The sequence below is a fragment of the Hyaena hyaena genome, unplaced genomic scaffold (genome assembly GCF_003009895.1).
Source record: "Hyaena hyaena isolate Hyena2069 unplaced genomic scaffold, ASM300989v1 scaffold_248, whole genome shotgun sequence".
In the NCBI taxonomy this organism is placed as follows: Eukaryota; Metazoa; Chordata; class Mammalia; order Carnivora; family Hyaenidae; genus Hyaena; species Hyaena hyaena.
The window spans coordinates 1,432,270-1,445,864 of NW_024080881.1; the positions used below are offsets into that span (position 1 = coordinate 1,432,270).

The following is a 13,595-nucleotide window of genomic DNA, read 5'->3' on the forward strand; positions in this document are numbered from 1 at the left end:
CGACGGCCCCGCGGAGTCGGAAACCGGCGCGCGCCGTCCCGGGCACGGTGACCTCGCGGAACGCCGCGGCGCTTGGGCGACTCCTTGCCTGAACGGCCCCCTCCCCTCCCCCGCCTCCGGCTCGGCCCGGCAGAGGCGGGACGGCTCCCGGCTCTGGTTACGGAAGCGGACGGTGCCGGGCGAGCAGGGTTCGAAAATGCCCCGCGCGTTTCTGGTGAAGAAGCCGTGCGTCTCCACGTGCAAGAGGAACTGGAGCGAGCTCCCCGACGAGGAGCGCGGCGAGATCTACGTGCCAGGTGAGGCGCCGCTCCGCCGCCGCGAACCCTCCGCCGCCCTGGAGCCCGGGGCGCCCGAGGGGTGCGGTGGGGGCCGTCCAGGCGGCGGGCGTGTGGGGCGCAGCGAGGCGGTGCCCGGCGGCCGGCGCAGTCGGGGCGCCCGATTTAATGTTTAAGCGGCCGCGGCTCCGTTAGCCCGCGGCGCAGGGGGAGGGGACGGGAGCGGAGGGCAGGGCGACGGCGGCGGAGGCGCCGGGTGGGAACGCGGGCGGGGGCCGCCGAGAGGGGGCGAGGGCTGTTCCCAGGCCCCGCCACCGGCCTGGGGGCGGCTGGGTCCGAGGCGCGCGGTCCCGCGCGGTGCCGCCCTCCCTTCCACCGGCCCGAGCCGCGGCGCAAGGGAGGCAACGGGGTGTGTCACCGCTCAGGCGACCCTCCGCTCTCACGTCGTAAATCCGGAAAGCCGGGACTTTTATGAGGCGGGAGGAGGGCACTGGAGCGATGCCACTTCGGGGGGAGCTGGAGTTTCTGCCGAAATTTGTGCAAAATGTGAGAAGACGCAGTTTAAGCCGCTTCTCTGCTGGCAGGAGGGTCGTGGTGAGGGGCGGGCAGCCGTGGGGGGCCTCCGGGCAGAGTTCGCGGTGACCGTGGGCCAGGCGCCCGGCTGCACCCCGGTTGTCCTGAAGACCAAGGTGGGATCGGGTCCCACCGCTGTTATAAACGCGCCTCCTTCAGCCTTGCAGAGGACACACTTGAGTGGCAAGTGACCTTAAGGAGCCCATCCCACAGTCAGGGGACCAGACCCCGGGGCAGGGGCGGGGGGAGGGGTGGTGGCGGGTGGCTCGTGCACCCAGCTTGTGTTTGGAAGACGCCTTGACAGCGTCCGAGTCAACTTTGAATGAGTAACCCGATTTGTTTCTCGAGTGGCATCTCCGTCTGGAAGCCCTGAGAACATTTTCGTGCCTTCTGTCCTCCTCCACCCCCAAGAAAAATCTTTGGTCAGGACAAAGCCAGCTTCCTTCCGAGCTCCCCCTCCCCACACCCTGCCGGGAGCCTCCAAGGGGGGGGTGGGGGGGAAGAGGTTGTAATTAACCAACCGACTTTGACCCTTGATCTGCAGGCTCCCTGGCACCGCCCCAGGCCTTGTAGGAAAGTGGTGAAATGAGGGCGGCTAGGGGCCCTGTGAGGGCTCTTGCCTCAGTTTCTCTCCTGAAGAAATTGGTGGAGACAGTGGGTGTAGCGGTGAGATTTCTGTGGCCTGATCTGCCAGGATCCAATGGCCTGTGGCGCTGAGGATGTTTCCCAGCTTAACCTTATCTTAAAGCTGCTTCTACAGCCTCCTTAAAACCAGGGGAAACTGAGACCAAAGGCAAGTGAGCTGCCGGCTCACCTGAGCTGGCTTAGGGTGTGGGCCCCGGATGCTGTTTATAGCTTCGTGCCTGCCCGAGTCTCCGGCCCTGGCCGGGTGGCCCGCTGGCATTCGCCCCCCAGAAGGGCCGGTGGAGGAACGGAGCCCCCTTCTTCGCTCCTACCTCCTCCCTCACCTGTGTTTGTCTTGCTGCTTAGCTGCTCCTTCGGATCTGATAAACTGAACTTGGACTGTGTGAAAGGTGAGCCGAGCCTTGCAGGAGACTCGGTGTGCTGTTATTTTTAGTTTTATTTCACATCCCAATCAGTAACTGATCATGTGTTGACTTTTACAAAGGACAAAGAAATTCCGTTCGCTCAAATCATTGACTTCCTTGCATCCTGGTGATTTTCCCCACCACGGACCTGGTGACGGGTCCTGGTGGCCATAGTGGGAGCGGTGGGGGATGGCTTCTACCCCCCAGGGCTGTCCCAGCCGGTGAGGAGGAGGGCTTCTGGGTAGTCCGTGCCACCTGCTGCTGTCCAGGTGAGGAGGTGTGCGGGCCCCTCGCACCGGATCGGCAGGACTGGCCCAGGTGTTGGGTAGGGGTCTAATCCTGGAGGGCCCAGGTGACAATCTGCTCTCATCGTTCTGGAGAGGGAGAGTCCTGTGGGGTGAAGCAGAGGGTAGAAGGCAGAGCACTTAATTTGCCTCTACAAGCCATGTGGCCCACCAGAGAGTTTTCCCACAGGTTTTGGAAATGAGAAAGGGAATGTTCTGGGGCCACGCTTGGGTACCTCAGATGGCTGGAGAGTGGGGAGTGTGTTTTGTGGTGGCCTATCCCCTGGCTGAGCCATTCCATCACTAGCCGACCATGACCCCAGGAGCCGGCTGGGCACGTTTCCTTCACCCCACCTCACAGACTCAGCACGTTGTGACCAGCTAACCATTGACCCCCTTCCCACTGTGAGAGGCCCCGGGTGGGGGGGTGGGGAACAGGGACAAGTTTGAGGTCTGACCTTCCTGCCAGGGCCCTCTGGGACCCTGAAAGCATCAGAGAGTGCCTGCAAGGAGCCGTTTTTTACTGACTGAAGGCCCAAGGCTCCGGTCTGACCAGCACTCCGGCCTCTCTCCCTGAGACACGATTCTAGAAGTTCCCAGCCCCCAAGGCGGAACCTCTCCCTGGCCTCACTCTCCTTCCAAAGCTGAGGGAAAAGCCCAGAAGTGTGCACATGGGGCTGAAAGGTCATAGCAGAAGAGTGATCGACGGCTCCCTATTTGGGCCCCAGAGCCTGGCCCGAGCCCTTCACTCCCACCCCGCTCGCCTCCCCTGGCGGCTCTCCAGCGTGAGCACCAGCGTGCTGGGGCCAGTGCTCCAGGTGAGGAGGAGCCCACACACCTGCACCCAGGGCCCACTTTCCATCTCTTGCCCTGAAGGGGATGCTGGGGACACAGGGATGGGGCCCCGGCCTCCAGGCCCCTGCTGAGGAACAACGAAAAGCCAGGAAGGCACTTGAGGGGAGAGATGAGCCTGGAAACAGCCTAGAAGCTGAAATGAGGTGCTCCCAGATGTGGGCGTCCCAGGGCCCCTTCCAGGCCCCCCCCTTCTCTACACTGGGCCCTCTGTTGTCTGTCTTGCCAGTTTGCCAGCCCAGGCCCGTCCCAGGGAGGCGGCAGGCTGAGGGGTGGGAGAGCCTGGCGCTGACGAGGCCGTGCGGGGTCCCGGGCCGCTTTTTGTCCAGCCGCGGTGGACGGGCTTCTCGGTCATCTTTGGGCCCCAGAGTACATGTGTGGGGGTGGGAGGGAGTGGGCGGTGGGGGGAGATTAGGCCTCCCATGAGGATCGTTCTTGTAATTCCTGGGAAGTGCTGGTGGCGGAGGAAGGCCGTGTCTGTCATACTCTCTGGGGAGCAAGGCAGGGAGCGTAGAAAGCCAGACATGGCTGGGGACCGAAGAGCAACGTGGGCCTGGGCAGTGGCCTCCATGGGGCTCCTGCCTGTCCCATGGGGCGCTGTTCCCCCCAGGCTACCAAACTGCTTGCTCCAGCCTGAGGCACCCCGAGGCACACTCCCGCCAGACCATTTGTCCCAGAAAGACAGCAGCTGAGGGCAAGGCCTCTGGGCCCAGGGAGGACCCGAGCGAAGGGCGGCCACTGCTGATGTTCACTTTCAGCAAGCGCGGAGCCCCGCAGGGGTGCGCCGGCCAGAAGGGCGGGAAGGACGCACGTGCCCGCACAGTTCATGGTTGCTCAGGGCCGCCCGCCCCGGTGCGAGGGCTGAGGTGCTCAGCGTTAACTCCACTGTGGACACGGCATGAAAGGCAAAGGGAAGGGGAAGAAAGATACTGCCTGAGAGAAAACCTTGGCATTCACAGAATGGACACACCAGGCTGAGAAGCAGGCCCATCGTGTTTCCAGGGCTGCCTGGCCTCTGCCAGTTGGCTGGCACTCGCTGCCTTTCGGGCATCGCGAGCTGACCTGCTGGGGCTGGGGGAGACGGGCACAGGGGACCCTGATAACGCCAGCCTGGGCCTCGCCGACCCACGGTCCCTCCCCGTTCAGAGCTGACTGACACACACAGCCCAGGTCAGCACCAGCCCCGGCCCCCGGGGGGGACAGAGGCCAGGTCCTCACACCTGCTTTACCTGCTCTCCTTGGGGAGCCGGCACCGGGCCTCATGCCCAGCCCTGCCCTGAGGCCTTGCCTGGGGTGGGACCTGGCCCTCCGGCCAGTATCAGGCCAGCAGCTTTCAGTCTGAGAGAGCTGGGGTTGGCTGGGGGTGAGGGAGGACACCTCCGGGCCTGTCCCGCAGCATCACCCCGTGGGGGCGAGCTGGGCCAACAGAAGGGGAACCCGTGAACCCCTGAGGGAGCAGGGAGAAGGCCGGGCGGGTTGGGCCTCGCCATACTCCACAGCTGTGGGTGGGCGATGAGTAGCCGCAGCCGCCGCCTTGCCGGAAACGTCTAATTAGGGGACAGAGAGCAGCACAAGCAGGGCCCGACCAGTTCTGCTTCCTGCCTCCGGCCACCCAGTGACACCCAATGACAGGAGCGGCATGCCATGGGCACTCTCTGTGCGTGCGGCAGCGGCAGGGGCATGCTCACGGGGGTGGCGGGAAGACAGGTTTGGCGGGGTGGATGCGATGAGGCAAACGTCCCCTCCCTGGCAGCCGTGTGGCTGTGCGGCCAGCCTCCCCTGCCCCTGGCTCGGGGTAGAGGCAACTCGGAGGCCAGACCGGGCAGGCTCGCTCCCCGTCCTCAGTTCCCCAGAGCCAGCACCGCAAGGCTTCTGCGGAATGGGAGAGGCGGGCGCAGGAAATAGGTCTTCTCCCAAACCGGCTTGGAACCTTAGAACCCTAGCGGCGAAGGCCGCCACCCCCTCAGTGGAGCAAGGGAACCAAGAGTGACAGCTCGCTTGGAGCACAGACTGGTTGGCCCTCACCCTCTGCCGCTCCTTGTGCAGGCGGTGTGGCCAGGCTCCAGCTTCCAGGAGCCTCACTCGCGCCATCCGATACCGAAAGACAGAAGAGGGGAGAGGTTCCTGTTTGTCTCCACCTGGATTGAGAAATGGAAATTGTCATTCAGCTTTGAGTTCTTGGCCAAGATCTCTGGTAGCTAGTACACCTGCATCAGAAGGGGCGTGCTAAACGCGCCCCTGCCCTCTCCCGGCGCCCCCCCTCCCCGCCCCAGGCGCACAGACAGCCGGTCGCTGTGGGAAGGCCGGAGGGACCCAAGAGCTCGGGTCTGACGTCCAGCCTCCCGGCGTTCAGGGAGAGGCGCCACGCCAGCTCAGAGGCCCGGCCAGGGCCCGGCACTGGTGAATCAACTCCCGGAATGAGGTGGCTCATTAAAGTCCCCTGGACAGGCGGACGCCAGTGCCAGCAGAACGGGTTCTGGGCGGCAGGCGGGCGCATTCTTCCCCTGTCAGACCTTTGTTGTGTTTTGAGGGGGCGAGAGCCAGGGCCTCTCCCGAAACTTGGGTGCTTTCATATTCACCCTTCCTCCACTGGCGCGTTCCTCTGCCTTCCACTGCCAGCCTCGCCTGCGGTGTCCCGGGAGAAGACGTGAGGGCAGCGGCCCTCCTGCCCTGGGACCACCCCTCCCTGGGGCCTGGTCCTCTCTGTCTCCCCGGCTGTGGGCCAGAGGGCGCTGAGGGCCTCGTGCGTGGGTCTGAGACCCTGACTCAGCCTCTTGAATCCTTCTCCCTGAAGACCCTCGTCCTTTCCTTCCTATGCCCCTCTTGACTTTTCCATCTGAAGCCTGGAAAATGTTCCTAGCTTACGGGCTGGAAGCACACCTGACCCTTGAACAACAATGTGGGTTGAACCGCGCGGGCCCACTTCCAGGTGCATTTTTTCCGCTCAGGGCAGTACACGCATTTTCTCTTTCTTACGGTTTTCTTACTGACACTTTTTCCCTCTGGCTGACTTTATCGTTATAATACTTGTAACCTCCGAAATGTGCGTTAGTCAGCGGTTTCTGTTACCGCTAAGGCTTCCGGGCTAGGAGTAGTGAAGTTTTGGGGGAGTCCAAAGTTCTATTCGGATTTTTGACTGTATTGGGGGGGCGGTCAGGATCCCTATCCCCTGCATTGTTGAAGGGTCAACCGTATAGAGTTTAGCCTTTTGGGAAGAAAGATTCTGCTGAGGGGAAACATTAGCTAGTTTGCCCCAGCTCTGTGGGCTTTCAGACTCGTACCGGGTCTTCTCTCCTCTGCACCGGGGCCAACCCTCTCTGGCCCCGTTTAGCGTGAGGTGTCTGCCGTGGGGAGCAGGAGCGGCCGCGTCAAAGGGCTGCCAGGTATCGGCGCCTCGGAGGGCGGTGGTTGGGAGCCCGGCCCTCGCTGGGCCACGAGCAAGCGGTCCCTGCTGTGGGGGAGGCTTGCGCAACCGCCGGGCAGGCCGCCCAGGAGACTGTTAGGCCGCATCCACCTGCTGCTCCCTGACCTCCTCCCTGCGCCGCCTCACCTGGCCTGTTTGCCTGCCAAGCCTGGCCAGTGGGAGCGGGGAGCCCAGAACCCTGATGGGCGGCAACAGCAGACACCAGCCAGCCTGGAGGACCACCCAGACCTCCCCACCCCCGCCACAAGGCCGGCAGCCCGAAGAAGCAGCCCCGAGTGGCCCAGGCCGCCAGGGACCCTTCAGGGCCGGGGAGGAATCCCCGCCGCCGGTGGTGGCCCTTGTCCACACTGGAGCGTGGATGAGGCCTGGAATCCAGAGGGACTGGCCCAGGTGGGGCAGGCAGACAACTCTGGAGGGATAATTGGCAGGGCAGGTTGGGTCCCAGTTCCGCTAAGACACAAATTACTCAGCGGGCGGGCCTGTGGGCTGTGGTGCTTGGCAGGCGTCACCTGCAATTACCTTAATGGGGCAGGAGGGAGGTGCGGCATGTACGGGCCGGGGGCAGCCCTGCTCTGCCCTGTGCCTGCAAGGGGCAGCCAGGTGGCCTTCCGAAACCCCACGGAGGCCTGTTTCCCCCACCCAGCCGCTCACCTGGCTGTCCTTCTCTCCAGTCAGTCTGGGCTTCTGCCCGCCTCAGCCCTATCGGGAGCCAGAGCCGTCCGTGGCTGAACCCCCATCTTGCCCCCTGGTTTTGGACATGAGCCTTCGGGATTCCAGCTACAGTGTGGCCCCGGCGCCCTGCGTGGTAGCCCAGCTGCCCTCTGATGACATGAGTCGTTTGGGAGACCCCCAGAGCAGAGACCACGGCTTCCTGCGCACCAAAATGAAGGTACTGACCCCCACACTGTTTCCAAGGGCCAGGAGCGTGTCTGTAGACTGGCGTCCGGCCTACGAGACGTGGCACAGGTGAGACCTAGGCAGAGGCTGGCCTTGGATCCGGGTCCGGGCTTCTGCGGAGAAGTGAAGCCGGCAGGGCACAGGTGGGGGTGGAAAAGAAGAGCAGCAGGTCTGACGCGACAGTGTTGCACGTCGAGAAGCATCGAGAAGCAGCAGTGGGGGTTCACGAGACATCCTGCCCTCTGGAGTCTGTTCCAGGGGTTGCTTCCTTTTGTTTCTGCCCTCAAGGGGAGCCAGCTCTTTGCAAGTCCCAGGAGAAGGGGGAGACTTCTGAGCTCGGCTCAGCGCCTTCTCCTGGGTTCCCGTCTGTGCCTGGTCTGGAGTGAGCTCTGGAGTCCAGCTGGTGGTTAACTGCCACTTGAGGCCTGTGCCCGGCGGTGTCCACCTTACCCGGGCGCACCACCCGGGGCGAGAGCTGGGGAGCTGGGCTCAGCAGCGGGAACAGTAAGGCGTGTGTCCCCCTGCTTTCAAGGAGTGCGCAGACAGCAGGGCTGGCCCTGGCTAGGCCTGTGTTCCTGAAAGTTCTAGGATCTGGAAGCACCTGCTAGCAGTGATGTAGTAGAAGGGTTCTTGTAGCCTTCTTCTCTGTGCCAAAGGACTGAAGAAAGCTGGTGGTGGAATGCTGTTCCCTCCTCTCTCTCCTCTGTGGGCCAAGCATGTGCTGTAACTAGAGGAACCACCCACACGTGTCCTGGGTGCTCGGCCCGAGGCCGGCACAGCGCCCCTGAGCCCTCGCGGGCCTTCCTCTCATCCCTTGGACCCTGGTGGGTAGGGAGGGCTGTGCAGAGAGAGCAGAGGGCCCAGGACAGCAGAGGAGTGACCCAAAAGGTCTCGACTGGCAACAGGCAGCATTGCCCCAGTGCCAGAAGCGGGAGAGGAGGAGGTGCAGGGAGATAGGGTGACCCAGGGCCCAGGGAGCTCGGGAAGGGGTGCCAGCAGCTGGGCCGCCCACAAAGCATGAGCCACCTCCAGACAGCAACCGAGGTGGGGGGTGGAGACCGTGTCTCCCTGTGCCAGCCAAGCAGCTGGGAAAGATTTTCCAAGGGAAAGATAAAACACTGTGAGACAGTGGTACTCAGCTCCGCATCTGAAGTGTGAGGTTTTCCATAATTACAAAAAAAGAAAAAGAAAGAAAAGGGAAAGGGTTTATAAACAAGAGGGTGGTGAGGAGGTAGAGGGACTCAAGTCCTACTGTGTCGGGCCTGGCTCGGGTAAAAGCAGGGGGAGTCCAGGCTCGGCCAAGGGGGGCTGCCGCAGAGCCCATGTGGCGGACATTCGCCCATGGAGTGAGGCCACGGGGCAGGAGTGTAGAGCAACATGGAGCTCGGTGGAGGGAGACCTTTCTAACAGGTGATGATGAACCAGCTGTTTCTGCAGGTAGTTGCACGGCTCTCGAGAAGGTAAACAGGCTGTGTGGCAACCTCAAAAGGGGACCTGGGGACCCAACAGGAGGCCCGACCAGTGACCCAAAGGTTCCCTCCAGCCCCACCATGGCAGGTCGGGGGCCCAGAGGTGTGGCCTGTGGGGGACCAGCACAGCTTCCCCAGGGGGACCAGGGGATGGCTTTGTGTCCTCCCGGCGTGGCCGGCTCCCGGTCATCTGTCACGCACACCGTCCTTGCCCACAGGTGACCCTGGGGGACGGTGCCAGCAGTGACCTCTTCACCTGCCACATCTGCCAGAAGGCCTTCACCTACCAGCGCATGCTGAACCGCCACATGAAGTGTCACAATGACGTCAAGAGGCATCTCTGCACCTACTGTGGGAAGGGCTTCAATGACACATTTGACCTGAAGAGACACGTCCGCACCCACACGGGTAAGAGGAGCCCCTTGGCGGGGAGCGAGCACACCCAGGCCCTGCCCGGCGGGGGCCACGTGGGGGGACGGCGGCCATGCCCGCTCGCCTCAGTGACGGGGTGGCCTCGTAGCTCAGGCCCCGAGTCCACCTCAGCTCGCCAGGGAGGCCACTCAGGAAGGCGGAGGTGGCCAGGCCTCCTCCCCTCCTCCTCCCCAGTGTCAGGTGGCCCGGCCCTTCTGAGTCGGAAGCTGTGAGCAGGCTCCTGGTCAGGTCCCTGACACCGGGCCTCCCGTCCCCGCAGGCGTGCGGCCCTACAAATGCAGCCTGTGTGACAAGGCCTTCACGCAGCGCTGCTCCCTGGAGTCTCATCTCAAGAAGATCCACGGCGTGCAGCAGAAGTACGCGTACAAGGAGCGGCGGGCCAAGCTGTACGTGTGCGAGGAGTGCGGCTGCACGTCCGAGAGCCAGGAGGGCCACGTCCTGCACCTGAAGGAGCACCACCCCGACAGCCCGCTGCTGCGCAAGACCTCCAAGAAGGTGGCCGTGGCCCTGCAGAGCACCGTCACCTCCCTGCTACAGAGCAGCCACCACCTGTGAGCGGCGCTGCTGGCCCGGGCCCCCTGGCCGCCGCCCCTTGCTGGACACGGCCCCCCCCACCCCAGGCACATGTGCTCACTCAGGCGCCACATCGAGCGAGCCCTGCTCAGGGCTGCATCTCTGTCTTCCGGGCAGAGGCCGCGCCGAGCCTGGGCAGACACGGGGAAGTGTGGGGCGGCAGCGAGGCCAAGGCTGCGGCACACCCACAGGGACTGGACTTCCCTCCGCATGAGGATCCCCTGGCGCCCTCCACCTCTGAAGCGCAGGGGTGGGGCCCGCTGGGCCCCCCCAGATGACAGCGAAGTCAAGAGCACACTGCATGCCTGTCAAAGCGGTGGGGGGCTGGCAGCCGCCTGGCGGGGTATCTACGCTCAGGGCTGCGGGGGCCACTGCCCTCCCCATGCAGAGCCGCAAACGCACGTGTGCACTCAGGAGGCCTTTTCACACATCACCTCATTGTTAGGAAATCCACTACAAGGTGCCAAGGAAGTTTTATTTCCTTTTTTTTTTAAAGCTGACAAATGTACAGATAGTAATATATTTTTGGTGCCGATGGCGGCTATTTTTAAGAGAGGATGGAGCTGGCTTTTCTCCCTCTCCGTGCAGTTCTATTTATCCTGGACATTTCACACCTCCTCTGTGCCTTGGTTCTGGGGTGGCTGTCCTGAGCCACCCCCACCCTTCGCACCTCCTGAGATATTTAACCTAAGACTTTCCCCCGGCCCTGCCTGGGGGACGCACTGCGCTCTCTGTACTTCCCTTGGGCTGGGGTAGCACATCACACCGGTTCTTCCCACCCTGCGCCTCCCCCCTCCGACCCCATTCCCCCCCCCCAGCCCTGCCTCTCTCACATCCTTTCAGGGCAAGCCTGGGGGTTACCGAGAGCCTGCTTGCCTCCTAATTAACAGACCTTCTGTGGAACAACTCACTGTTGCGAAGGCCAAGAGTTTGTCCAGCTGCAACTCAAGGAGAAAGCCCAGTGGAAGCGATGAGTCTTTGATGCACCAAGTTCACTGTCTTGAGACACTAAAAAGACTACAGGGCTGAGTTACAGGCCTGCCTTTTTCCTGGTTGAGTGAAAAACCCTAGAACAGCAGCAAAAAAAACAAAAAAAAACCAACAAAACAGAATAATAACCAGACACATCAGAAACCTCTCAGGAAGACAGTATTAGATGGCTATCAAGTTATGTTTGTAGCCGACTTTCTGGCTCTTTCTGATGGCTAGGCTGGGTCTTGAGCATGGAAGGACAGAGGCGTCCCTGGGCTGCTTGGCTCCGTCTGAGGACATCGGCCAGCCTCTGTCGGCTTGGCTGTGTCTCCTGCTCAAAACAGGAGAGGGGTGTGGGTCAAAAGGGAGAGAGGGGCAGGGATGGAGCCAGCCTGCCAAAGAACAAGAAGGCAAAGTCGAAAGAGGTCCACGCGACATGGCTAGCTGGGCCACCCCGGGAAGCCTTACCGTAGGCAGAACCAGCCATGGCTGCCAAGGCGGGGCAGGCTTACCTGACTTTCCTCTGAAAGTGTATAGATGGAAGACTCCTGGTTGAAGTTTAGGTTAGTCTGGGGGCTGCTGTATTCTGGAAGTTAAACCGTTTGAGAGAACATTATCTGGAAACCCTGTTTTGTCTCATTTCTGTGTCCCTGTGCTATTGCAATCTGAGGGAGTCGTAATGCTCTGTGTTGTCTGTTTTATTTTATAACCTTCCCTCTAACTATTAAAATCCAAGAATTCTTGTCTTCTGTGTTTCTGCTTTTTTGTCCCATAAACCTCTTTTTCCACCTGCAGGGAAATTAATCAAAACAATTGTCTCATTCTAGTCAAAGATCTACCCTTATAGGGTTACCAGTAGGCCTCGAGTCAGGGCAGGAATCTGGCCTGGAAAGATTAGGTGGCCTGCCTGTGCTCTCGGCAGTCAAGGCCTGTGACCCCTGGGCTGTGGCTCCGCTCTTGGCTGCAGTAGCCGGGCCCCCTGCCTGACTCCCACATCCTGACATGGCTCTCTGCCAGCCCAGTGCAGTCACTCAGGGTCCCGTGTCGGCTTCTCTTCCCAGCACCCTGCCAGGACCACAGAAGGAAGACCGTGATCCCAAATGACAGGGCGCAAAGGTCACATCACTTCCGGGTCAGACACCTAACTATAGGGACGGCCACATTTGCACAGCACCTGTTCTGTGCTGGGCACACTCGTGTTTCACGCACATGAGCTCCCTCGGCCTTCCAGGCCCTGTCCGGAAGGTGCTGCTCTCCCCACCGGCAGAGAAGGTAGGCAGTGGGCCCAGGGTTTCCTGACTAACTGTAGTGGATGCGGGCTGGGAGCAGACGGCCTGGCTCAGGGGCTGTGCTCGGGAGCACTGTGCACCTCGTGGCTATGAAGACCAGGAGGCAGCCTGCACCTCTGGGCGATCCAAACTGGACCAGAGCTTTGCGATTAAGTGGCCCTTCCCATCACCTACCCAGGATCCCTTGCGGAGACCTGATCACTCTGGGGACCCTGGTCCCAGAGTCCCAGTTCAGTGTTCTTCCATCCTGTCCCTGCCAGATGGACACGGAGCAGGTGGCTGCCAGGCCTGGGCCTTTGACGTGATATTCCAGGAGGTGGGGAAAGGGGTAGCTCATGGAAAACATGGGTCTGACCTGTCAGGCTCCCTGTGAGAAGCCCAGAGGGTTGGAAAGGGCCCCTAACCCTCTTTGTGGCTCTTTCTTTTTTTTTAATTTTTATTTTTTTTAATGTTTTATTTATTTCTGAGAGAGAGACAGCGTGAGCAGGGGAGGGTCAGAGAGAGAGGGAGACACAGAATCTGAAACAGGCTCCAGGCTCTGAGCTGGCCGTCAGCAGAGCCTGACGCAGGGCTCAAACCCATGAACTGCAAGATCATGACCTGAGCCAAAGTCAGATGCTTAACCGACGGAGCCACCCAGGTGCCCCATCCTGTGGCTCTTTCAATAGCCAAGCACAGAGGAACTGTATCTCTAGAAGCCTCCAAACATGAAAAGCCAACCAAACTCCGTTTTTACTATCCCAAAATAAGTGAGAACCCAGTGTTGGGAAGCCAGATGATTAACTGCTGTGTCAACTTCAGGAGGAGCTGGGGACAAGCTTCTAGGAAGCCAGGAATGGGGGTGGGGGGATGTTCCTGGGGCCCCCTGCAAGCCTGTACTTTCTCTCCCACTCCTTTGAAGAACTCGAGGGTGGGACACCTCTCACATGAGCCCTTCTCTAGCAGTATCGGGCCAGACAGTCCCATTTCAAGGGCCCATAATGACCTCCAGACTCTGGAGCATGGATGTCAAGAGAGAAAAAGGAAAAGTAGGTGCCTCCACTGACTGGGAAACAGTCCCGAGCCAGGCAGGGAGAAGAGATGAGTGGGAGTCAATGTATAACCAGAGACACACTTGTGGCCAGACCACAAGTGCTGGGGAACCCAAAAAAGAGTCTTTCGCATCCGAAAGAGTAAAGACTTCTTGGAAGAAGTGGAGACCCAGTTGGGCTGGAAAAACGGGTATCTCCATAGGACAAAGGGGTGCAGGGGCTTGCGGGGAGGGAAGGGTGGGCTCTCACCCAGCAGGGAAGAGGCGTGGGCCGTGGGGTGGACAGAGGGTCTCTAGTTCCATCAGCAATCTGGATGCTTGCTTCACCCCCAGCACACCACAGGCAGGTTTGAACCCTGCCCAGGTGCCAGTAAGAACTGATAAGGCGAGATTCTGACAGGAGAGCTGGCCGGGGCCCAGGGAGACAGCCTCCCTGAGGATGAAAGCAGAGTCCTGTTGTCATAGCTGAAAACAAA

At 61.2% G+C, this 13,595-nt stretch overlaps 1 protein-coding gene across 2 annotated transcripts; it reads left to right on the forward strand.

Moving 5' to 3' along the window:
- Positions 1 to 179: 179 nt before the first annotated feature.
- Positions 180 to 10,320, forward strand: OVOL1 (ovo like transcriptional repressor 1). Of its 2 annotated transcripts, none has more exons than XM_039244755.1 (4): positions 180 to 296; positions 7,129 to 7,346; positions 9,042 to 9,231; positions 9,515 to 10,320. In XM_039244755.1, the coding sequence occupies exons 1-4, from the start codon at positions 197 to 199 to the stop codon at positions 9,808 to 9,810; spliced, it is 804 nt and encodes a 267-aa protein (XP_039100686.1). In that variant the 5' UTR covers positions 180 to 196; the 3' UTR covers positions 9,811 to 10,320. The 2 variants fall into 2 exon arrangements, with proteins under 2 accessions (XP_039100686.1, XP_039100687.1); XM_039244756.1 differs by lacking the exon at positions 180 to 296 and adding an exon at positions 781 to 1,035.
- Positions 10,321 to 13,595: the final 3,275 nt, after the last annotated feature.

What these genes read in the sequence shown, in the direction of transcription:
- OVOL1 (XM_039244755.1), top strand. Translation starts at nt 197, where the DNA reads ATGCCCCGCGCGTTTCTGGTGAAGAAGCCGTGCGTCTCCACGTGCAAG. An exon ending in TCCTGCGCACCAAAATGAAG is followed by an intron (nt 7,347 to 9,041) that starts GTACTGACCCCC and finishes CCTTGCCCACAG; the next exon opens with GTGACCCTGGGGGACGGTGC. An exon ending in ACACGTCCGCACCCACACGG is followed by an intron (nt 9,232 to 9,514) that starts GTAAGAGGAGCC and finishes CCGTCCCCGCAG; the next exon opens with GCGTGCGGCCCTACAAATGC.